Genomic DNA, 26,024 nt, shown 5'->3' with positions numbered 1-26,024 from the left:
GGCCTGAATTCTAATCCCGGCTCCAGACCGCCTGAATTCTAATCCCGGCTCCAGACGGCCTGAATTCTAATTCCGACTCCAGATGGCCTGTGTTCTAATCCCGGCTTCTACTTGCCATGTAACCTTGAGAAAGTTTCTTAACTATCTGAGCTTCTATCCCCTCATCTATAAAATGGGGATGATGTTAATACCCACATCAAAGGGCTGCTGTAAGTATTAAACTAATACATATATGTGAAGTGTCTAGAAAGAGCCCAGGCACACAGAACACTAACTTTTGTTGTAATTTAAACTGGTGTCCATGGAGCCACTTCGTCCTCCTTCTTGCCACCTTCCTCCCTCAGGAACATCTCAGAACTCACCCCCCAATATCTGCCTCTCTCCCAGTGGAAAGAAAAGCTACTTATCTGAGGGAGGAGGCCGGGGAAAGAGGCAGACATCCCAGGAAGGGCTTCCTGCCTCTCACATTCACAACCCACCTGCCCACTGTCCCACAGGGCACAGCTCTTCCTTCCCGACGGAGGCCTTCGGGCCAGGCCTGCCTCATCTGGCCTCACTGCCTACCCTGGAAGGCCACATCCCACCCAGGAAGAAGGGCACAGGAAACCCATGGGTTGGACTTCAAATCTAGCCCATGTCCTTCCAGCCATTTTGGTCCCCAGTGGACACCAGAAACCATTTCTCAACAGGTTCAGAACGGGAAGGGGAGGGAGGTGGGATTCGTGAGCCACTCCAAACCCCCAGGGGTCTAGAGAGCCACAGACCTGGCTTCAGTCCTCCCATACTACCCCAAACCATCAGCTCCAGGGAGCAAGGTCCCGGGGGCTGGGCTGCAGGTGGGGGTGGTTACCGTGGTGCATGAAGCCATTGTTGCACAGACCCACGCCAAGCGCCACCGCCTCCTCCCGAGTCTGGCAGTCTCCCTGGAATGGAACAAGAAGGGGAGGGTGTTAGGTGGGCAGCATCCGAGAGGCCGTGCATGGCCAGCGAGAAGCCCACAACCACCCAAGAAGGGAGGCTCCACGAGGGCCAGGGGTTGTCTGTTTTGTTTACCGCAGTAACCTCAAAACATGTTTGTGATTGTTATTTATTATTATTATTTTTTTGAGACAGAGTCTCACTCTATTGCCCAGGCTGGAGTGCAGTGGCGCGATCTCGGCTTACTGCAAGCTTCACCTCCTGGGTTCAGGCCATTCTCCTGCCTCAGCCTCCCGAGTAGCTAGGACTACAGGTGCCTGCCACCATGCCCGGCTAATTTTTTGTATTTTTAGTAGAGATGGGGTTTCACCGTGTTAACCAGGATGGTCTCCATCTCCTGACCTCATGATCCGCCCGTCTCGGCCTCCCAAAGTGCTGGGATTACAGGTGTGTGCCACCACGCCTGGCCCCATTTGTGATTATTATTAATAAACTCCAAACAAGACTATTTTATTGTACTGTGACCAACACCGCAAAGAAAAAATGGAGATTTTAAGTGGCAGACAATGTTGGTTGCCTAGCAATACCTTTCCCATTCCTGCCTGGTCAAGAAGCCCTCATCCATCTCCAGCCTCCCTTGCAGCTACAGGTGGCCAATGAGCTATAAGCAGAAATCACTGGTGGGATGCTCTGGCAAAACCCCTTGTCCCTGGCCCTTTCTTTCTCTTCCTCCTGCCTGGAACAAAGATGTGATGGCTGGCACTCTTACAGTCACTTCAGACTACAAGGTGCCCTCATGGCTGGAAACACACTAAGGAAGGCAGAGCAGAAAGACACAGAGAGTATGGTCCCCAAAGATATCAGGAGACACTCCAGCAGCTCTGAACCACCCACCTCTGGACTTCTCTCATGCTACAGAAACACAAACCCTAATTTGGCTCAGCTTCCATAATTGTGTCTCTACTACTAGAAATCAAGTTCAATTGCTAACTGACCAAGCAAGAGCTAAGACGACGACTGGGGAAGCCTACCAGGGGCTTCTGAAAAACACCTTCCCCCCAGGTAAAAGGGAAAAGCACCACCACTCCTCCCTGCCTGGGATAAAGTCATGTGAGGAAGTGATGCTCAGGATGGTGGGGTGAAGAATGGAAGATTCTTCTGTCTGCTACTGAGCCTATAAACCAGCCCTGGAACCACCTAGCTCCATGCTTCTTGATAGGTGGCATCTCTGGAAGCCACTGTTCAGCTGGGTTTGTTATCCTGGCAAATGAAAATATTCCAAGCTGACACAATTTGAACCAAGGCAATGTGACTCATCTAAGGACTTCCCCAAGGAAGGGACATCCAACCCGAAACGTGAAGAATGAACAGGCACAGCGCGTGTGCTGGGCCCTGCGGGTTTGGCCTCTGGGGCCAACTCTCCCAGGTGGGATATCATCTTGGCGGGGAAGTCGACCAAAGTTTGCGGCCCTCCTGGGTCAGGCTGAGGCCAAAGGGATGCTCCCTGCCCCAGGAACAAGACACTTGAGTGGAGGACCCCAAGGACAAGGAACAGCAGCGCTGATTGTCCCCTGCAGCAGTGTGCTGGACAGAGCCCCCATGTGCTAGCATCTCAGCATTTCCCGGTGCCAGTTCTTCCTAAGGCCTCCTAGGCCTGCCCTGACTTTCTGAGTGCCCCACCTCCCTTCAATGAGTCATCTTTTTTATTCCCCCTTCAATTAGCCAGGGCCTGTTTCTGTTGCTTACAACCCAAATACACTCAATACATCCAGGCCAAGTGTGTGACGTGTGTGTGTGTGTTCACACGTATGTGCAGGTGGGAGGGACTGTCAAGCAGAAGAAACAGCAGGGGCAAAGGTCTGGAAACGGGCAGAAGCTTGGAGCGCAGAGGAACAAGAAGGCAGCACGGCCAGCCAGAGGAGGACAAGCTGAGTCAGGCCCGTGGAGGCCAGGAGCCGGTACTGCTGTGTCCCCACTCAATCCTAAGTGCTGGGAACGGGGCTGACCTAGAGTCCCTGCTCAATAGCTGTCTGCCGATTTAATAAAGGAGTGGTCAGCAGGGGCCGGATCGTGTAGGAGCTCGCAGCCAGGTCAATGAACTTGAACTCCAAAGAGACAGCCACAGGCACCACCTCGTCTCACTGAAACGCCTCCCAGAATGAGGAGCCCTGGGAGGCCCCGCCTGTCCCCTCCCATCCACAGCCAGAGGGGATTTTCCAACCAGAGGAGACAGGGGTGCTATTCAGAGGCAGCAGGACTCAGCCCTGGGCAGAAGGCCTGGGGCAGAGCCTCTGGCCTTGGCATTTCACCACACTGCCTGCCCTGGCTGACTCCATAAAGACACATTTCTCCCACGGGACCCCAAGCCAGTGGCTGGAGGGCCTGCGGGTTGGGACCCCTGCCAGGGGAGGTGGCGATGAGAAGCCATATCCAGAGCAGCCGCCCCCACGCCATGAGGGGCCGGCGGTGGGGGGGCCAGCAGGGCCCAATGGCGGCAGGCCTTAGCTCTGCAGATGGGAGGCCCAGCAGGCAGCTGGAGTCACCTGGCCTTCTGAGGCGCTCACAGTCCCAGCCTCCCCACAGGGTCCTGGAGCTCCTCAAGCTAGGCCAGCAGGGACTCTCAGGTCAACAGTGATACACAAGGTCCGGATGTGCCACCTGAACAGGAAGCCCTGCCACCTCCCTGCAGCCCTCTCAGGATGCAATTTCTCCCCTCCCAGAGGAAGCCGCCGCACACGAGACCCCTGCAGCCTCCTCCGCCATGCTTCCCTGCCTTGACCCCCCTACCTGCCCGCCCACCCCCAGGTGCCCTCTGCACACCTTAAGGCCTTTGCACTTGTCCTTTCCTGCACATCTGGAATGCCCTGCCCCGGCTTTGCAGGTCTCAGGGCCATGCCACCTCCTCAGAGAGTCCCATCCTTAACTACCCGAAAGTAGCCCCCCAAACATTCCTCCACCCGTCCTCTCAATAAACGCTCACTGGTCACACACACTCTACCCTGCAAGGCATCTGTGCCACCCTGTCCCAGTCTGAAATTAACTCACCCATGTATACATTTTGCTTAAGGTCTGCTGTCCACCGGGTGTAAGCTCCATGCGGGCAGGGACGCTGCCTGCCATGTTCGCCTCATCATCCCACATCAAAATTCAAAGTCTAGTACTTGGTGGGGCACAAAAAGTGGAAGGAAGGGAAGAAAAGGGATGTGATGGGAGAGGGGAGAAGGGACAGAAAGAAGAGAGAAGAGAGGACCTAGTTTGGAAACTGATTTTGAACTCACCTCCCTGTCTCAGTCTCTGTCTCTCTAAAGTGGTGAGGAGAGTGTCTCCATCCCACCGAGTTCTCGTGAGGATTGAAAGAGACGCTCTGTGCAATACCCTCGGCCCAAAGCCTGGCACACAGGCAGCATTTGATAAATGTCAGCTGTTCCTGATTAGTTATTTTTTCACTGGAGAGAACCACTGAGGAATGAAGATGGAGGAGGCAAAGTGGGGTGGAGAAACGGTGTAATGGGGGAAAGAGGTGTGAGTTACACAGGACCCCAGACAGCCTCTTTACCCATGAATTCCGAGACCCCATAAAGATGCCCAAGGATGCCTCTCACCGACCCACCATGTACAACGAGTTGCGGGATTTCACTCAGACTGTATGGTTGACCTGGAGACAATCACTCTTATTAACCCCACTCGACAGAGGAGGAAACAGAGGCACAGACAGACTTGACAGTTGCTCAAGCTTACACAGTAACAATGGAGACTTCCCAGAGCTGGACACTCCCTGCCACCATGCCATGGAGAGGGGAATTGAGGCTGAGAGGGGAGGTTAGTTGCTTAGGGTTGCAGCCAAGTTTCCTGTTCCCATTTCTCCTGTGTCTCTTCTCCCAGTACCTCAGAGAGCTGCCAGCCTGACCCCCGCCTCTCCTACCCCGACCCCTCTCTGCCCCTGCCCCTACTGAGAACCCTGCTGCCATCAGTACCTGCCATCTGCCTGGTCGTAGGAGCCCACATGGCGGGCATTCCGGGCGCATTTCTGCAGAGCCAGCATGGGAGCATGCAGATCTGTGCCCGCCCCACACCTGGCTCCTTGGCCTGGCCTCTGCTCTCTCTCGCTCAGCCTGCTGACCCCCTGCCCTGCATGCGACAGTCGCAGCCTGGGGCATCCTGGAGCCCAAGTGACAAAGGCCCAGAAATCACCCAGTGGAGAGGTGAAGAGAGCGAACTCCAGAGCTGGCTTCCCCCAGTTCAAAGCCCCGCTCTGCCCTGGCCACGTCCTTGGGCAATCCCTTAACCTCTCTGAGCTTCCTTTCCTCATCCATATTTTTATTTCATTCTCCGATTTGCCCTTGATTCTCCTAGGCCTCTGACACCCCTAAGAGGTGGTCTCTGCTCAGACTCAATCAGCGATCATTAATACAGAGCGTTATGATTGTTACTGACTGTGAAGGTATCAGGACAACCCCTGCCACACACAAACACACAGAGGATCCTGATGGCTGTGTGCCCTGGGGCAAGTCACATAACCCAAGCCTCAGTTTCTTCATCAGTAAAATGGAAACAACTGCATTTGTCTCAAGTTGTTCTGAGGATTAAATAAGATAATGCACCAAGCCAATCTGGAGCTGATAGAGAGTACAAGTTGTCTCTCCAAGGGCCAATGCCCACCTCATCCTCAGAGTTTAAAGAACTCTGATTGTCTGAATAGTGCCTAGCAAGCCCCCTCTCGAAGTCACAAGAAATGAATCCCGAGGAATTCTAAGCCACTATCAGCAATTCTGGTTCTCTTCCCCAGGGGCTGGTTTAGGGGTGTATGTCAGACCCATCCGGTCAATGAGACCTAAGGAAAAGACTATGCAGGGGAAGGGAGGACTGTAGGAAGTTTCCTCCCCTAACACACAGACAGAAAAAATCTTCTCCAATGGGACAGCCTTTGGCCATAGTTCTGTGCAGATGTGATGTCTGGCGCCATGGCTGCCACACTGTGACTGTGAGGCAACTCACGAGAAGATACGAGGATAGCAGAACAGAAAGGCAGGAGACGCCTGGGTACGGACAGCATTGTTGAGCTCTAGGACCACAAACTCCAGACAATGAATTATGTGAGAGAAGAATATCTTACTAATAAGTCAGGTTTCCTGTTATGTGCAGCCAAACGCATGTGTAACTGATCCAGCAGGGATTCAATCAACATTTTATTTCAAGGGGTAGAATAACCTAGAGTTAGAAATGACGTGTCCAAAGCAAAAATACCCTCCTGCCCTACACAATTATGTGTTCTTCCCACTTGCCTGCTAAGATACAAGGTGGGGGTGACTCCTGAAATCAAGACAGGCTGTAACCACGCTCCAAGGTCACACCCTTGTCACCGATCTCTCCCGCACAGAGAGACCCATGTGGGCACACCCTCCTCCCCTTTCCCTGACCCAAGCCGAAGGCCAGGTGCCTTTCCAACCATCTCCTGGAAGTCATCCTCCTGCATCGGTTCCAGTTACCCACCCTGTGTCCCCACACCAGACCAAGCCACAGAGAGGCTGCTGAAGTGGATGGACACATTCCATGGTCGGCAACAGCCTTTGCTCCACATCCTCCCCCTGCCTCCACTTGCAACAAGACGCGGGTGCCTGGGGTTGGGGGGCTCAGGACAGAGTGACAGTGACGCAAGCTACTCTAAGGGGCCTTTGGCCAAGCCCACAACTCCTCAGCCAGCACTGGCCACGAGAAAACCCTCCGCATGCCCAACACCAGCCACCAACACTGGAAGTGGCTTTTACTGGTTCCTCCTCCTCCAGTCTCTAATGCTGGAGTGTTCCAGGGTGAAGACCTGAGCCTCCTGCACACCTGCCTCTTTCACAGCCTCCCAGCTCAGTCAATGGTAGCTCAAGCCAAAAGCTTTGGAGTCATTCTCTGCTCCTTTCTGTCTCTCACCTCCAACACCCTGCTCACCCATGAGCAACCCATTAAGTCCACCTTCAAAACATCCAGAATCCGACCACTTCTCCTGCCACCCCCATCACCCTGTTCTCAGCCAGCATCTTCCCCTGTCTGGAATTCTAGTGTTGCCTCCTCCTGCCCTCCCTGCTGCCAGCATCACCCCTAAAGTCTCCACACAGAGCCGGAGGGTCTGTCTGAACTGAAGCCACATGCACTGCTCCTGTGATCAGAGCCCTGCAGTGGTCCAGGCCCTTCTAGGGGTGGACACGGCCTGGCATGGTGTGCCCATGCGGCTTCCTTACCACTCCTCTCCCCTCTCACTCCATCCAGCCGCCCTGGCCCCCTCTCTGTGCCCCAGACATACCTGGCTCGCTCTGCCTAAGAGCCTCTGAGCTGCTGCTCCCCAGATGTGGCCCGGGCTCGCTCCCCACCTCCCTTAGCCCTCTGCTCAAATGTCCCTGCTCAGTATGGCCATCCCTGACCCCCTGTGTAAACTGCACCACCCCACCCATGTGAAGGGGAGATCCCCTGCCCCTGCTCCCACACCGTCCCCTCCACCACACTGCACCTAGCACCAGCAGGCATGTGATGTATTCCACTTATTCTTATTTATTAAGAATAAGTGGAATACATCTTCTATCCTCACCAGAACGTAAGATCTGGGAGAACAGGAGCTTTTGTCTGTCTCGTTCCCTGCTATGTCTCTAGAACCAAAAACAGCCCCGATACACGGCAGGTGCTCAAAAATAATTAAAAAAAAAAAAAAAAAAAAAAAAAGGTTAGCTAATGAGCTCGCTTGTCTAACTTCCCTACACTCTCTTCTAACCTGTGTCAAATGTCACCAAAAGCTGACAAGGAGCGGACTCTGCAGTGGGGGCTGCCTGAGGTCTGGGTGTGTGTGTAAAGCCCACCCTCTCCCCCGCCCATCCGCTGGAAAGACCCATGGCATTTCGCGTGCCCGAGGAGAAAGTCATTTTCCCCACACACTCTTGCCCATCTTCCCATCTCCACAAACTATATTTCCATCGGCCTACTGCACCCAAACCCCAGGGCTCATCCTTGATTCCCAGCCATTCCCACAGTAGTGCAGCCCGTCTCTTCCATCTCCAAATACCTCTCAGACCCGACATCCTGTTGTCTCTGTGAGCCAACCCACCCTGAGTTAGGTGTGGGTCTCACCCTGGGAGCAATGCCTCCCCTATGCTTTGACACCAACAGGCAGCTCTGGGCACCAAAGGAGCTTGGCAAATATGAGGCCCCAGAAACGTCCACAGCAGTAAGAAGTGGGCAGCTCTGAGAGCCCTGAAATCCAGGCTCCTCTGGGCTCTGACTGAAGCACCTAAACCACAAAAGAAACCCCCACATGGCACCCCTGTTACCTATTTGTAGCACATTCAGAAGGCGGGACTCTGTGCAGATTGCTAACCGCCCCCCACCTCTGTTGTTTCCTGGTCTTACTGGTCTGGTGGTCCCCAAATCCTTGCACAATTTCTTTAGTCTTCTACATTGCATGTAATCTTGGGCCACCTTGAATCTTTTGTGAAAGAGATGAGGAATCGTAGTAATAGTTACGTTTATTGAGCAATTACCATTCGAAGCACTTTACACAATTATCTCATCGAAACCTCAAAACAATCTAAAGGGGAAGGTATTGGTTTTAGCTTCATTCTACAACTGAGGCCCGGACAGGCTGAGCAACTTGTCCAAGGTCACTAACCTAGGAAGTAGCAAGGCTAGGACTTGAACCCACATCTGTCTGGCTATAAAAGCATGAGTTCTGGGCTGACTGCATGTGATTCTCAGGAGGGCTGGGGAATGTGGTACAATGGTTAGCAGCTCTGCCCTTCACAGATATGCAAATTGGAATTCAAATCCAGATATTTCAAGACCTCCCAGGACATAGGGTCCCATATCATAGCAAACATATTAAAATGCACCCATATTTCACATTTGATATATTCTTTGGGCTAGACAACTTATTTTCAAGGATGTTTCTCAACTTTCTTTTGAAGTTATTTGGTGCCGAAAAACATTCACTTTAAAAATTGGCTGTGATTTATCAGCACATATCGGGAATTTGTGCAACATGAGAAAATCCAGGCCGCAAATTGTTTTCGAATGAAGTTTTTATGAATGTTTAATTTAACAATTAATGAGGCCAACATAAAGCTGCACTCTGTAGATGTTTAAACATTTATCCATTTTTATTTCACAGGTTTCTTCTCATCTTTGGGAGCCAATGTGTTCTTTTTACAGACCACAAATGGATATTCTTGAGGACTCCCTGAAAAATTCACAGAACCGAGGCACAGTGGGTGAGTCCCAGCTTCGCCACTATGAAGCTGTGCACCCTTGGGCCAGGCACTCAGCCTCTCTGGGCCCACTTCCCCATCTGCAAGTAGGTTAGAGGACCCAATAGGATAATGCACAATGCCTGGTGGGGCCTTATCCAGAGTAAGCATCCATGATCCTGAGCAATAAAGGAGATAGGATAGGAAACAGGCCTGTATGTGGCACCTGAATGGAGCAAACACCTTCGGGATATTGCACCAAAATTGACGCATAGATTTTCTAAGCTTCTGGTCAGCCCCTACCCACTGGGAACTTTTTTGAAAGGATTAACTTGGCAAACTCCAAAAAGAGGCTCCAGTTTGGTACCAGGATAAAACCATCTTGTCCTAGTTTGCCCAAGACCAACCAGTTTTAAAACTGAAAGAAAGCCCTAGCGTGGAAGCAACCCCTGGGTCTATTGAGGGATGAATGGATAAACAAAATGTGGTACAGACATACTGCTACGGTTTGAATGCTTTTGTCCCTTCCAAAATTCATGTTGAAATGTGATCCCCAATACCACAGGATTGAGAGGTATGGCCATCAGGAGGGGACTGAGTCAGGAGGGCATTAGGTATCCCTTAGAAGTGGGTGTGACACAGGGAGTCTGCCCCTCCTATCCCTTTCCCCACAGGAGGACACAGCAGCAAGACAGCATCTTGGAAACAGACGGCAGCCTTCGACAGACGCCGAACCTGCCGGCACCTTGGTCTGGAACTCCCAACCTCCAAAACTGTGAGAAGTTTCTGTTCTTTATAAATTACCCAGTCTCAGGTGTTTTGTTATAGCAGCACAAACAGACTAACACACAATCAATGGAATATTATTCAACCTTAAAAAGGAAGGAGATTCCAACATACGCTACAACATGGATGAGCCTTTAGGATGGATGCCAAGTAAAATAAGCCAGGCACAAAAGGATAAATACCATACAATTCCACTGCTATGAGGTAGAGTAGTCAAGTTCATAGAGACACAAAGTAGAATGGTGCTCATCGGGACTGGAGGAGGGGTAGTGGGGAGTTGAATGGGAACAGAACTTCAGTTTGGGAAGATTAAAAGAGGTCCATGGATGGATGGTGGTGACGGTTGTACAACATTATCAGTGAATTTAATGCCAATGAACTATCCACTTAAAAATGATCAAGATGGCCAGGCGTGGTGGCTCATGCCTGTAGTCCCAGCACTTTGGGAGGCCGAGGCGGGCAGATCACGAGGTCAGGAGTTTGAGACCAGCCTGGCCAACATGGTGAAACCCCACCTCTACTAAAATTACAAAAATCAGCTGGGTGTGGTGGCATGCACCTGTAATACTAGCTACTTGGGAGGCTAAGGCAGGAGAATTGCTTGAACCTGGGAGGCAGAGGTTGCAGTGAGCTAAGACTGCACTACTGCACTCCAGCCTGGGTGCCAGAGCAAGACTCTGTCTCAAGAAAAAAAAAAAAAAAGATCAAGATGGTTAAATTTTATGTTCTGTGCAGTTTGCCGCAATTAAAAGCAATAAGAGAAAATTTTTAAACAAAACAAAAAGCCCCACACTGATGGACAAAGCAGAACACTGGTCACACAACCCTGAGGAGGCCCTCACCTGAGCCAGCAGCCAGTCCACCAGCTTGCTCCCGGGAAGCACCGACTTGTAGGTCTTCAGGTGGTAATCACGGTCTCTGTGGAGAAGGTGAGCGCACAGTGAGCAGGGCAGGGCGGGGAGGACAGAGGTGGGGGTGGTCCTGACTTCCCTGCAGGACATGCCCACCAGTCAAGGATCTCCAGGCTCTCTAGGCACTGGGCAGGGGTCCAAGTCTCAGCCCAGACTCCACACGTCACTTGCAGTGTGACCGAGGGCAGGGCTGTTCCAAACCAGGCCTCCTTCCACCTACAGAGTGGGAGGCAGGAGGCAGCAGCTTCCGGGCTCTGGAAACTTTCTGTCTCTAACCCAGGAGATCTCAGCTGGGGGTGATTTTGCCCTCAGGGTATGTCTGGAGACATTTTTGGCTGTCAAGACCTGGCGGAGCTCGGGCAAGGGTGCTGCTGGCGTCCCGTGTGTAGAGGCCGGGGATGCTGCTGAAGATCCTACAATGCCAGGCAGCCCCCAACAGAGACTTATCCCGGCTACGACGCCACCTGCGCTGAGGCTGGGGAGCCATGTTGACTCTCACAGAGTGGCAGGGGAGACCCTCCATTCTTTCCTTTCCTTTTTCCCTTTTGTTTTGTGGTTGGCATTGATGTGTTTAAACCAAACCGATGTGGAAAGCCCCTGCAGGGGGCTGGTGTGGTCTATCAGTGCCGAGCAGTGCAGAGGCCTGTGAGTTTCACGGTTCTTTCCTGAGGTAACTGCCCTGGCCTGTGACAGCATCTGAATCCCTGCCGAGCCTGGATCCCATGGGTTCCGCTAACCTTGCAGCTGAACTGCAACAACTTCTCAGCCTCTGAAGCTGCAACAAAAACGCGCTTCTGTGGCCAGTCCATGCCAAGGCTGATAAAGTCTAGTTGGAAGATTTCTCTCAGGCTTTAGGACTTGGGGGGGGTCTGACAGGCTCCACGTGCAGTTGGTGGGGGTCTGCTACCTTCCCCAGCTGCTTCCTTCTTTGAGGCTGGCTGAGGAGCCCCGCCTGCCTTCTGGGGCTTGCACAAGAGCAGCAGCAGAGGAGATCGGGAGGGCGGAGGCAGGATGGCAGATGAAAGTGGTTCCCAGGGCCTGACATCCCATGGGGCCAGCAAATGCCAGGAAATGGTCCTTCCTCTTCACTATTCCGAGAGGTGATAAGAGCTATCAGGTCAGAGGGACAGAAAAATCTGCAGCTGGGATAAGAAGCAGGTCACCCTCTCTCCCTTCATGCACAACTGTGAGCTTTGTGGTAAAGAGAATAACCAATCTCTGGCGTTCATTATACAATGCCAGGAGCCATTCAAAGCACCTTCCGTGAATTTAATCCTCACGACAACCCAAGAGGTGAGAGCTATTCTTATGTACCCTTAACAGATGCAGAAACAGAAGCAAAAGAAGTTAATCATCTTTCAACATTCACTGACAAGCTTTTACTGAGTCCCTAGGCCTCCACTCTCCAATAGATAGCCATTTTAATTTAAATTTCAATCAATTAGACCAGGCACAGTGGCTCACACCTGTAATCCCAGCACTCTGGGAGGCTGAGGCAGGCAGATCACTTGAGATCAGGAGTTTGAGAGCAGCCTGGCCAACATGGTGAAACCCCATCTCTACTAACAATATAGAAATTACCCAGGCATGGTGGTACATGCCTGTAATCCCAGCTACTTGGGAGACTGATGCAGGAGAATCGCTTGAATCCAGGAGGCAGAGGTTGCAGTGAGCCCAGATCGTGCCACTGCACTCCAGCGTGGGCGACAGACCAAGACTCCATCTCAAAAAAAAAAACCACCAAACATATAAAAAAAAAAAAAAAAGGCCAGGTGCGATGGTTCACGCCTGTAATCCCAGCACTTTGGGAGGCCAAGGCAGGTGGATCACTTGAAGTCAGGAGTTCGAGCCCAGCCTGGCCAACATGGTGAAACCCCGTCTCTACTAAAAATACAAAAATTAGCCGGGCCTGCACCTGTAATTCCAGCCACTCAGGCAGCTGAGGCATGAGAATCGCTTGAACCCGGGAGGTGGAGGTTGCAGTGAGCCAAGACCGTGCCACTGCACTCCAACTTAGGGGACAGAATGAGGCTCTGTCTCAAAAAAAAAAAATTAGCTAGGCATGGTGGTGCACGCCTGTAGTCCCAGCTACCTGGGAGGCTCAGGTGGGAGGACTACCTGAGCCTGGAGGTTGAGGCTGCAGTGAGCTGTGACTGCACCACTGCAATCCAGCCTGGATAACAGAGCAAGACCCTGTCTCAAAAAAGAAGAAGAAGAAGAGGAAGAAGAGGAAGAAGAGGAGGAAGAGGAAGAGGAAGAAAAGAAGAAAGAGAAGGAAGAAGAAGAAGAAGAAGAAGAAGAAGAAGAAGAAGAAGAAGAAGAGAAGAAGAAGAAGAAGAAGAAGAAGAAGAAGAAGAAGAAGAAGAAGAGGAAGAAAGAAGAAGAAGAAGAAGAAGGAAGAAGAAGAAGAAAGAAGAAGGAGAAGGAGAAGGAGAAGAAGAAGGAAGAAGAAAGAAGAAGAAGAAAGAAGAAAGAAGAAAGAAGAAGAAGAAAGAAAGAAGAAGGAGAAGAAAGAAAGAAGAAGGGAAGGGGAAGGGGAAGGGGAAGGGGAAGGAAGAAGGAAGAAGGAAGAAGGAAGAAGGAGGAAGGAGGAAGGAGGAAGGAGGAAGGAGGAAGAAGGAAGAAGGAAGAAGAAAGAAGAAAGAAGAAAGAAGAAAGAAGAAAGAAGAAAGAAGAAGAAGAAGAAGAAAATTAAAATGAAGAAAGGAAGCTGATATGGTTTGGCTATGTCCCCACCCAAATCTCATCTTGAATGGTAGCTTTCATAATTCCCACATACTGTGGGAGGGACCCGGTGGGAAACAACTGAATCGTGGGGCAGTTCCCCCATACTGTTCTTGTGGTAGTGAATAAGTCTCACAAGATCTGATGGTTTCATAAGAGGAAACTCCTTTCACTTGGCTGTCATTTTCCTTTCGCCTGCCATGTAAGACATGCCTTTCACATACCTCCATAATTGAGAGGCCTCCCCAGCCATGTGGGACTGTGAATTCATTAAATCTCCTTTTCTTTATAAATTACCCAGTCTTGGGTATGTCTTTATCAGCAGCATGAAAACAGACTAATACAGAGGACAGAAAGTACCAGGTTGGTGACACTTTATGAAGGTAGGCAGGGAAGACCCCTGTGATATGGAGGCGTTTGAAGGAAGTGAGGGAACCAATATGAAGGTATGCAGAGGAAAAGCATCCTAAGCAAAGGGAACAGCAGGCACAAAGGCCCTGAGGTGGAGCCCATTATTACCCCCATTTCACAGAGGAAACGGCTGAGGCACAGAGAGGTTAAGTAACTCTGCCAAGGTCACACAGCTGCTAACTAGGAGGGAGGTTCAAGCTCAGTCTGCCTGGCTGCAGAACTGACACCCTGCATCACTACACTGCAGTGCTTCCCACAATTTAATTCAGTTAATCCTAATGACAACTCTAAAGGATAGGTGCCATTGCGAGCCCCATTTAATGGAGAAGGAGACTGGAGCTCAGAGAGGTTAAGTTGCCGGCCCAAGGCCACACAGCTGAGAAGAGGTAGAGGTGAAAGTGGAGCTTGGAGAAAGTAACTTACTTGATCACCGGGGTGTAGAGGCTGTGAAGACGGCAGTAAAGCCTCACACCCTGAAAGAAAAAAGGGGAGGAATTCTGGGATCAGGCCACATCCTTCACAAGCCTCCAAATCCACGCTAATGGGAGAGATGGCTTCCAGGACGGGGCAGGGCAGGGTGATGGGGGCAGGGGTGGGGTGTGGGCAGTGGAGAAGGCAAACAAGCCAAGGGGCACAGGCCTGCTCCGAGGAGAACCCGGGATGGAGGTAAACAAGTCCAGCTGAGTCAGGGTCACGGAGGCGGAGGGCCCCTACCTTGGACATGATGTCCTCCAGCTCACTTCGGGCCTTGTAGGTGCCATCGTCGTAGCGGAATCGATACATCACCTGCTCATTCTTGAACTGGTGCTTGTCGGAAACTGGAGAGACAGGAGGACCTGTGACGCTGGGCACGCCCCCTCGGCCCCTCCTGGCCACGCCCACCAGTATCAGCCTTCACTCTATCGGCCACGCCCCCTCAGCCCCTCTAGGTCACGCCCACCAGCATCAGCCTTCACTGCCAGCCACGCCCCCTCTGCCCCTCCCAGTCACGCCCACCAGCATCAGGCTTCACTGCTGGCCACGCTTTTTTTTCCACTGAAACCCCAGGAGGTGAGTGCTATGACTTCCCCATTTTGCACGTGAGGATACCCCATCCTCCTGCTATGTACAGGGCCCTGCTGAGACTTGCAGCTTGGGGTGGGGCATCTGCAGGGGTGAGGGACCCAGAAATGCCCCTGATCCAGCCTGCACTGGGACCCCTCTGGCTCAGCATGTCCTTGGATCTAGATCACCAATGGATGGGTGGGGACAAGCAGGCTGGGGCCTGAGACCACATTTCTGAGATTTACGGAGCCATCTCTATCCCACAAAGTCATCTTTGATGCTTCAGATCCATTAGCAATGCCTGTAAGGCCCTAACCTTCAAGATACCAATCACCTCACTCCTACACTGGCCCGAACCACCTTCGCCTCGCACCTGGACTATCACAGCAGCCTCTTTGCTGGGCTCCCTGCTGTCACCCTTGGTCCCAACAGTCTCCACAGGACAGCCAGAGGGATTCTGCTAGCATGTTCATCCAAGCAGTTCTTTCCTCTATGCAGAGCTCAGCAACAGCTTTATAGCTCATTCAGAGTAAAAGCGAAAGACCCTACAATTCTCTTTTTTTTTTTTTTTTTTTTTTTGAGACGGAGTCTCGCTCTGTCACCCAGGCTGGAGTGCAGTGGCGCGACCTCGGCTCACTGCAAGCTCCGACTCCCGGGTTTACGCCATTCTCCTGCCTCAGCCTCCCGAGTAGCTGGGACTACAGGCGCCTGCCACTGCGCCTGGCTAATTTTTTGTATTTTTAGTAGAGACGGGGTTTCACTGTGTTAGCCAGGATGGTCTCGATCTCCTGACCTCGTGATCCGCCCGTCTCGGCCTCCCAAAGTGCTGGGATTACAGGCGTGAGCCACCGCGCCCGGCCCCCTACAATTCTCTATAGGATCTCATCTCGCCTCCTGGACTCTCCCATCAGCCCTGTGCCCTCTGACCTCATCTCCTACCATGCCCCCTCCTCACTCTGAGGCAGCCACACTCCCTCCCTGCTATTCCATGCACAACCCACTTAGACTCTGCCTGAGGACTTTGCACTGGCTGTTCCCTCTGCCTGGAACCATCATGCCCACCTGGGTCCCTCCCTCACTGGTGGCTCAGGTCCTGGTTCCAATGTGACCTTCTCAGTGAGGCCTTTCCCATCTCCCCTATTCAAAAGTGAACGCCAACACCACACTCTTTACCCTCCTTCCCTAGCACCTATCATGTTTTACTATCTTGCTTTGTAAAGATAAGCAAGTAAAGATCTTATCGTCCCCTCCAACTACAAGGTCGGCTCCGTGACGACAGGCACATCTCCTCCCGTTCACTGCAGTGTGAACAGTGCCTGTTCATTATAGGCACTCAATAAATATTTGCTAAATAACTAAAACTTAACCAAATGGCTCTTGACATTTCTTGAAGGGACAGAAAAAAGATTCTACCCCCCTGCCCCCAGGTTTTTGAGGTGTCCCTGATTTGCTGGTGCTTAAGAGGCAGTTTTACAAGGGCATCCACGTTCCTGTGGGCCGCACTGTGCCCAGAAAACACGGCGGCTGCACGAAAGGGTAGAAGCTGCCTGAGTTAGTGGAAGCATGGCACAGTTGGGGCCTGACCTGTTCCCACCCCTTAGCCCAGCTGGGCCCAGCCCTCCACTCACCATGGTGGATGATGCCATTCTCCAACAGGGCTTGGCCCAAGTTGACTCCTTCTTCCATCTTGCTGATTTCACCAATTTCTAGGAGCCAGGCAACGAACTCACTGCCAGGAACACAATATGTGGTTGAGAGGATTTCCCCAATGCTGGGACCACAGGGACCAACACTAAGCTGGCCTGGCCACATCCACCCCTGGGAATGACAGCTAGAACTTCCCACAGGGAAGCCGAGCTTAGGAGTCTATAGCCCTTGGGGTTGTACTGAGGCTTCATGCTTCTCTTATTACCAGTAGCAGAGTGGAGAGTGTGACCAGATTCCAGGTCTGCCTCAGGCTCACTGGATGGATGCATGGATGGATGGATGGATGGATGGATGGATGGATGGATGGATGGAAGGAAGGAAGAAAGGAAGGAAGGAAGGGAGGGAGGGAGCGAGGGAGGGAAGGAGGCTGGGCAGGCAGGTTGGTGGATGAGTGACTAGATAGATGGATTACTGGATGGATGGATGGATGTCCGGCCAGACAGACAGCCAGCACATGGGCAGGTAGGTAAGTGGGTAAGTGGATGAACGAACAGACAGATGACTTAATATGGGGTAGATGAAGAAGAGAGTGAGTAGATGGGTGGATGGGTCAGGGATGGATCACAGATGGCTAGATGGGGTGGTGGCTGGACAGATGAACAGAAGGGATGGACAAACATGCAGGAAGAAATAATAGGGGGCCAGAAAGATGATGGTGGGGAGTCAGGAGAGCTAACAGTGATGAAACCATGTCATTTCCATATTCAAAACCCTCCCACAGGCTTATTACTCAGAAAAAAAATCCCAACTCTTCCCACATGGACAAAAACAAGGCCCAGCATGACCCACTCCCACCCTGACTGATCTCACCCCCAATACCTCTCACTAGTTATGCCTTAGCCACACCTACCATCTTTCCCTTATTAAAAAATACCAGACTCCTCCCTGCCTCGGGGCTGTTGCACTTGCTGTGTCTTCTGCCTGCAAATGCCCTTCCTCAGCTCTTCATGCAACTGTTCCTTCTCATCCTTCAGGACTCAGCACAGACGTCACCTCCTCAGAGAAGCCTTCCCTGACTACCTCATTTAAAATGGTCCCCGACCCCTATCCAATCCATCACATCTCGGTGTTGCTTCCTTTTTTGCACTTTTCACTGTCTGGAGTGGTCTTGTTTACAGATTTATTTTATGTATTTATTGGCCATCTCCCCCAACCAGAATGTAATAACATGAACAGGGCGTTTTCTCTGTCTTATTCATGGCACTATCCCAGCACCTACCAGAGGGCCTGATGCACAGTGGGGCTCAATGATCATTTATGGGACAAATGAAGGAATGAACCATCCAACATTAAGGAATGTTCTGAGGTCGGCAGGAAGGTCTCGGGGAGACAGAAATGCTCCCAGGCCAGAGGAAGACAGGCAGCTTTTCCAACTCCCACGTGACTGCCCGGTGGTGAGAGGCTCAGCCGGGGCCCCAGGTCCTAGTTCTTGCGGGTGCTTCTCAGGCTCAGCCCAGGGCTCAACCCACTCAAACTCAGCAGGAAAAGGGAGAGCCTGGAATGGGGCTGTTTCCGCCGAGGCAATGTGTTCAATGAAAGCAGGTGGCAGCTGGCCAGAGCCTGAGCACCCTGCTTATCAAAACCAGCTGTCCTGCCTCCAATTACAGGGCCAGAGGGGGGCAGGGCTATTTTTAGCTTCCTAGTGTTTGGCAGAGCAAAGACCTGCCTGGTGTGTAGGTAGCGGTGTGTGCTGGAGCATTCAGAATGCCCTGGCTGGAGGCAGAGTGGGGTGCACAAGAAATGCATCTGCATTGTGGGACAGGCGCCCCAGGTGGGGAAGGGATTGTTCTGGGTCCTGTCCACCCCCAGTTCCATTCTCAAAGTCTTGGAATTCAGGGACAGGGAGAATGTTGCCAGCAGCTGAAGGAGGGGAACAGATGTTTGAGTGCCCACTCTCGGAAGCTGGAGACCCAGCGTCCGGTGGCCCACCAGCTGTCTAATTGGGGGCCGCCTCTGGCACTCATCAGCAACTCTGTGGCCAGGGTTAGGGGACAGGAAGTATCCCACAGCAGCTGCTGGGGCAGAAGAAGACAGCCCAGAGGACAGCAACTCTGCCCTATGTTTCTGCCCAAACTGGGTCTTGCCACCTTCTGGTGGATCAAGGAGGGTTCACAGCTTGATGGGCAAAGCTGAGCGGGTCCTGGTGCCTCTCTGGGCCTCATCAGGGCCCACCTGGGAAGTGGCTCACTCAGTCACCTTCTGGATTTAGCAGGCAAAATTTCTAGTCATATGAAATCCTGAGCTGGGATGCGGTATGCAAAAACCCAATAAAATTCATCTCTAGTGCAGGGGTCTCAAACTTGTAAATAGGAAAAACAGGACAGGAGGAGACTGTGCAGAACCAGCCAGCACCTGCCGTGTCTAAAGCTGGCAGCCACTCTTCAGTGTAGCCCATCATGGCCCATTATGTTAGAAGACGAACGCATCTAACAGCTTCTCAGGAGAGTGAGGAAATCCAGCATTTCCTGTGAAATCTCCCCATCATTAAATGTTCATATTGAGTCCAACATTTTCTGAAAGCAGTACATGGGCCGAGGAAAACATGTCTGCTAACTGTATCAGGTCAGTGGGGCACTGCTAGCCACCTCTGGGGTACAGAGGAGAGTGTTCTGGGCAGGGGGATCAGTCCACAAAGAGGCCCTGAGAGGTAAGGTCAGGAAACCAGCGATCTGCCAGTGGGGAGGGGCGCTGGCGTGCAAAGTGCAGCTAGGTCCAAGCTCCCAGAAAGACGCAGCTCAGGACAGTGTGAGGAGAGCTGGAGATACAGGGAGAAGGCAATCTAGCTTGATGGGGAGTCTGAGAGTCAGGGATGGCAGGGTGAGTTGAGAGTTAGGATGTGTCAGCTTTCATCCCTCCTTCCTTCCCGCCTCCTAGAATCATTCACCCACTAAACATCTACTTAGCCTACCATGGGCCACGGCCAGGGCGAGGCACAGGGAATACACTCTGCAGTCTTCCTAAGAAAGCCGCCTAAGCTCAGGCCCAAGGTACCACTTACGACCCAACACAAGAATCCCTTTTTCTTGCCTGATTCCTCCATGGGCCATGGGCTCCAAGAGGGTAGGGACTGGGGGGTACCCAGTGGAATACCCATCCCTGTGACTCCACGGCTCGGGGATGCCTCCTGGAGATGACAATGTTGGACAAATCCTTACCGACCCTCTCGTGCACGCTAACACCCTGCACCTGTGCATACAGGTGGCCAAGACACCAAGGCCCCTTCCACCTTGGAGCTTTCCCTCTGGCAGACGTCCATAACTGAATGGCATCTAATCTCTGCCAAGGGTGAAACCCAAGGCCTTTTTCTTCCAGGAAGCTTTTCCTGACGGCCCCTGCCAGACACGCCTCGTCATACCTGGTCACCTTGAGCTCCGACAGCTCCACCAGTGCCCTCGATCTGGGCCAGGGTGATGAGTGACATCCTCATCTCACTCCGCTACCGAGACTCCTCCAGTGGCTTCCCAGAGCACCAAGACGGAAATGTGAGCTGCCTGCCAAGGCCCTGCCTGAGGTGACCCTCTTTAACTGATGAGGCCACATCTCCTGCCCCTCTGACCACTCACGGCTCCAGCCACAATGGCCTCCTGCTGTTCCACCATCACTCAAAGCTCACTCCAGCCTCAGGGCTTTCGTGCCTATTGCTTCCTAAGCCAGGAATGCTGTTCCCCACACCCTCTCATGGCTGGCTCTTGCTTGTCTTTCAGATGGTGGTTAAATGTCACTTCCCCTGAGAGGTCCTGACTGCCCACCCTGCTGAACCAGCCCCATTTCCTCTTGTCCTGACTTCACCCTAAGTATTTCCTTAGCGCATTCATCAAGTTGCTGAAATTCCCTTCTTTCTATCTGTCTCCTTTTCTGTCATCTGATTTCCCCCACTGGATGCTTACCTCTATGAGGGCAGGGACTTCATCTGTCCTATTCCCGACTGGCACATAGTGGGGACTCGGTAACACCAAGTGGGTGAATGAATGAGTGAATCTGTTTTGTCTCCCCTACAAATCTGAGGATGCCAGAGGGCACAGGCCATGCTCCTCCCAGGACACTCTCCACATTAATACAGATTTTATTCCTTGCTTTTTAAATGTGGCATCTAAGAGTTTTTTCTCTGAGTAGGGCAGAAAGAGGCCCCTCCTTCATACACTCATCATACACAGCCAGTACGATTCCCATGAGTCTCACCAGCACTGTGCTGCACACGTCACGTGTGTTCTCTCACTGTATCTTCTGACAGTCCTCAGAAGCACATTTTATTATCTCCCTTTAACTGATCATTCACTGAGGCTCAGAGAAGTTAAGAAACTTGCCCAATGTCACACAGCTAGAAAGTGAGGGAACCAAGACTTGAGTCCAAATCTAACTCAAAGCCCAACCCTTGAGGGTGATAAAAGACAAATCAGGCCAGGTGCAGAGGCTCACGCCTGTAATCCCAGCACCTTGGGAAGCCAAGGCGAGAGGATTTGCGAGACCCCCATCTGTACAAAAAAAATAAAAATTAGCTATAGAAGCCTGGCACAGTGGCACGCACCTGTAGTCTCAGCTACTCAGGAGGCAGGAAGATCGCTTGAGCCCAGGAGTTTGAGGCTGCAGTGAGTTATGATCACACCACTGTACTCCAGCCTGGGCAACAGAGCGAGACCCCGTCTCTAAAAACCAAAAGATAAATCAGACACTTTTTTATATTCATGCAGTTCCCTAATAGTGGAGACAGATGTAGAGAGAGGAACTGTTGTGAAAAATAAAATGTGCTGAGTAGAAATAAAAATGAATAGACAAGGCAAAGTACAGTGGGAGACAGCACCAGTGTGACTTTGTGATCTTGTACAGAACCCTTCCCCTCTCTGTGCCTCGGTTTCCTCACTTTTAAAATGGTGATAGTGGCAGTGACTGTTTCATGGTGTTGTGTGGGGATTAAAAGACATGGCTGAATGCCAGTGCATGGAGCAAAGGGCTTGATCAATATCTCGGTGGCTATGAAGTCCTTCTACCCCGGAGGACCAGGGACGCATCTTAGACAAGAAGATTCAGTAGCGGGACCCTGGCAGGGGTAGCAGGATCACAAACCCTAGGGCTGTGTGCAGAGCAAAGCTGTGGAGGGAGAAGCGTTTATCAGAACAATCTCCTGCAGAAAGGCTGGCCCTTTCGGATCTGCAGTTACAAAACAAGCTGCCATCCTGGCCTCGTTTCAAATGGGCACTAAAAGAAATCTCTCTAATCCTTCCTGAGGAGGCAGAACTCCTCGAAGTTCTGATCACAGAAAGGCTGCCTCATCGGTCCGGACTGGGCAGTTTGGCAGGAGACAGGAAGGTTCTCCGGCCCCAGGGGGCCAGGAAGCTGGCCCCTCCTGAGAGAAAAGCCTCCTTTCCTGTGGGATTAGGAGTTGGCTTAAAAAGCCAGCCAGGCTGCCCCGCCCCGCCCCGCCTGCCCCAGCCATCAGGACTCCAGGGCCCAAACTCTCCTCTCCATGGAAGCTCAGAGCTGGAGTTCCTGATCCTCGAGGGCAACAGGGCACCAAGGCCCTTGAGGGCAACAGGGCAATAGAGTCCAAGGCGCCCTGCGGGTCTGAACCCTTCTACCTGCTGCCCCTCCACCACAAGCCTCAGGCCATGAGTGTCAGCTGTCCCCAAGTCCACACTAAGCCTCCGTGGCCTGCCCAACATCCATACTGCACCCTGAATGCCTATCAGCATTTCAACCTCCACCGGGCTCCTGCTCCTTCCCAGGGACCTGCTCCTGCCTCCCCGCCTCTTCCTCCCCTTGGCTTCTAGAGGAGTACCACCTTCTCGCCAGCAGCTCCACTCAGAGGTCTCTGCCCCCTCCTCCTTCCAATGCCATCATGGGGCCCCAGGGCCCAAGCCTGCCTCTTCTCTCCCTTCAGGTTCCCCTGTGCAGTTCAGGCCGTCTCATGGCTTTAAAGACCATTTAACGCCATCTCCCATGTGTAGGTCCCCAATGCACACCTTTCTCCCCAAGTCAAGATTTTGCATCCAACCAACAAGCCCACATCTCCATCTGGGTGTCTACCAGCCTGACGTAACCCGTCCACAACTGCACTCGTGGGCTTCCCACTGCCCCCTGCAGCCTGCTCCTCCCGCCATCTTCTTCCCCTTCTCAAAGGAGCAACTCCAGCTTCCCAGCGCCTCGCAGTCCTGAACTCCCTTTATTTTTCCACCCCATTAACAAATGCTGTTGCCTTCCAAGTTATCCAGAACACAGCCACTGCTCCCCGTCTCCACAATGACCATCCTGGGTCAAGCCTGGCCCACGCAACCTCTCGCCTGGTCCACAGCACTGTGATAAAGCAGCAGCTTTTACCCTAGAGGCCTCTGCAAAGGCTTTAGGGAAGTGGGGGGAGCTTAAGTCCTTACATTCTAAATAAAGGTCCCACATTGCCAGCAAACTTCTCTCCCCAGCTGCACCACAAGCTTCATGAGGTTGCAAGCCCTTGGCACCGTCCTCTCTGGAGTGTCTAGCACATTGTAGGGCCTTAAAACAGCCTGGCCATTTTACAAGGACTGGATTTCTTCTGCCTCTCCTGTGCCCCAGCCCTCTCCCTCAGGTGACCTGAGTGTAAGAGCCAGCCTGTCACACCTGTGTTCTGACCCCTTTGAACTCCAGTTATAAAATGGGGCTGTATGTCCCAAACAGAGAAAGTGGAGGCTCTGAGCACTAAGAAGCTTATAGAAGCTTCCCTCGCCCCTCACATGTAACTCAGGAAGAGAGGCCTCACCAGATACTCTCCCTGCCAACACCCTGACCTGGGACTGCCAGCCTCCAGAACTGTGAAGCAATACATTTCTGTTGTTTAAGCCACACCAGTTTTGTGCAACTTTGTTATGGCAGCCCCAGCCAAAAAAAAAATGGGGTGGGGGTGGGGGGCCTACCTTTATTCTTCCAGCCCTTAAAACACCTTTGTAATCAATTACCTGTGTTCAATATCTCTCTGCTTGAAATGCCTAGAGTGGCTTCTCTTTTCCCAAGTGCTACAGCAGCATTTTTCAAACCGATAGTGCTTTGTGAAACAATGTCATGGGTCTTGCCAGCATTAATTTTGAAATGAATGAAGAAGCAACTTGAATAGAATAGAAAGAACAGAAGAGAATAGAAACATATATTTTCAGAGTGGGATCAAGCACAGTAAGCTCTGTGAAACCTCAGCTTCAATCATATATTACATGAATGGGTGTACCAGGTCACAATGGAAAATTATGTCTGGTAGTAGGCTGAAAGACCTGATTTAGGGACCCCACTAGCCTTCTTGATCTCTGAGGGCTGCTCCATAAGGATTCAGGTCCTTTTGTGGCTCTGCCCAGGACAGCTCCTGGGCAGGGCCAGGCTGCATGGGTGGATGGGGATGATCTGCCCCACCTCCAGCTGAGAGCCCAGGGACCTAAGGAGTTCAGAGTGAGGCTACTCACTTGCCAAGAAAGCACTTGGGGACAGTGCTCAGCTTTCTCCGGCGGTCCTTGATGAGGTTCACCTTCTTGTTCATCATCATGTGGTACAGCTTCTCCCCCTTCTCCGCAATCATGACGTAGGCATCACGCTCCATGCCCAGCTTCAGGCCTACACAGGGGCACGGTCAGCACTGGAGAGAGCACCAGACCCAGGGCAGGGGGGGTGGGGGGAGACAAGGGGCAGGCCCACAGCTCCTGAAAGCCGGCCTGCCACCTACCCCACCACCTGCCCCCCACCACCACCACACCAGCAGCAGCTAGAGGGCACTGACTATTGCTGCCCTAGGCACCCACCAATGACACCTCAAAACAACCATTTTACAGATGGCAAAAGTTGAGACCCAGAGAGGTTAAGTCCTGGGATAACAGGGGGTCATGTCTTCAACCCAGAAATCAAGCTCTAGAGCTATGTTCTTAATCACTTTCCTATGCTGCCTCTCCAACCTGAGGGTGGGTTTCCAGATTCACAGGTTATCAGAAAACTTGTCAGTATCTTCATTCCAGCCCAGTGGTAAAAGTCTAGTCGTTCTTCCAGCCAACACTCACAGGACCTGACCCTAATCTCTGCCCACATTTTTCTATTTTGACCCCCATCTAATTTTGACAACAGCAAATGCTTTTATAGCACCTACTATATGCCAGTATGCCACATGAGAAACCCATAATAATAAGGTGCCATAATTATCCCCATTTTACAGATGAAGAAACTGAGGTCCAGAGAAGTTCAGTTCTCTGCCCAAGGTTGCCCAATTGGAAGTGGTGAAACCAGAATTTAGACCCGAGAAGTTGGTTCCAGATTCGTGCTCGTGACCACCCCAGCCCTGAGGTCAGGATGTGGACAACACCCAGTTCTAACAACCAAGACCCACTTGGGCCACACCCCCACCTGTGATCCCATGTGCCCAACAAAGACCACAAAGATACTGATCAGCCTCACTTAGGCCACATCCCTGAACCCCATCCCAGTCCTGACCACATACTCAGCCCTGACCAATTTCAGAGGTCACAACCCTGCCTAACCAGGCCCCCAGTTCAGTGGTTTATCTGGCCTAATATCATTTTAATAAGTGTTGGTGCAATGTTTAGGATCAGAAAATGTCACCTAAAAATCCATATGTCTAGTTTCTCTAGACAAACAATCCATGGATTTGGCCCCGCTGGGCCCATATTCCCAAGAGAGGATGGTGGATGGTGGCTTGTCTTGCGTGGAAGTAGGGAGAGGAGAGGAGAAGCGGATGGGTGTGACATATATGTGAAAGGCAGAGTTAAAGGGACTTGTTGATCTATTGAATTTGGGGAGCAGGGGTTGCAGGGGAGACCAGGGGTGATACGAAGACTTTGACTCTGAGCTGTGGGGCTAAGGGAGGAGCCACTGACTGGTATGTAGAAGTTGAGGGGATGAGCAGGTTTGGGGCAGAAGGCTGGGGGAAATGAAGAGCTATGATTTAGACACAGCAAGTGTGAGCACCTACGACACCTCCAAGTGGCAATTTCAAGTAAGCAGGATACACATTTGGAGGAAACTGAGGCCCAGTTTCCTCCTCAGTAAAACTGGGAGGTGGGAGGGTTTTTAGAGTTACATGTCAGATTTTGAAAAGTGCTCAAATCCGAGACCTCCTGTAGCATTACAACCCTCTACAGCAGGAACTTGGATCCCCATTTATCAGATGAGATCACTGAGGTCTGGAAAGCTGGAGTAACTTGCCCCAAAACACACCAAAGCCTCCTTTTCCCAGCCTGGTGGTCTCTGCACAAAACAGCCCGGTGCCTCCACACAGTTGCATGCCCACCCCCAAGCCCACCCTCCGATTATATCCAGCCCCCGCACTTCCTCATGTGAACTGCTTCGGGGG

At 51.9% G+C, this 26,024-nt stretch overlaps 1 protein-coding gene across 2 annotated transcripts in view; it reads right to left on the bottom strand.

The window, feature by feature from the left end:
- Positions 1-26,024, bottom strand: part of PREX1 (phosphatidylinositol-3,4,5-trisphosphate dependent Rac exchange factor 1) — a 206,644-nt gene that overhangs the window by 41,954 nt on the left and 138,666 nt on the right. For both annotated transcript variants that reach the window (XM_032143074.2, XM_032143076.2), the window contains 6 exons: positions 24,133-24,280; positions 16,639-16,739; positions 14,681-14,784; positions 14,390-14,439; positions 10,763-10,838; positions 851-923 (listed from right to left, as the gene is read on the bottom strand). In XM_032143074.2, the coding sequence (XP_031998965.1) occupies positions 851-923; positions 10,763-10,838; positions 14,390-14,439; positions 14,681-14,784; positions 16,639-16,739; positions 24,133-24,280 (552 nt within the window). The remainder of the gene's footprint in view (positions 1-850; positions 924-10,762; positions 10,839-14,389; positions 14,440-14,680; positions 14,785-16,638; positions 16,740-24,132; positions 24,281-26,024) is intronic.

The sequence above is a fragment of the Hylobates moloch genome, unplaced genomic scaffold, assembly GCF_009828535.3.
Source record: "Hylobates moloch isolate HMO894 unplaced genomic scaffold, HMol_V3 SCAFFOLD_21, whole genome shotgun sequence".
Classification (NCBI taxonomy): domain Eukaryota; kingdom Metazoa; phylum Chordata; class Mammalia; order Primates; family Hylobatidae; genus Hylobates; species Hylobates moloch.
The sequence above is the reverse complement of the archived record's forward strand: the minus strand, read 5'-3'. Positions and strand labels throughout refer to the sequence as shown.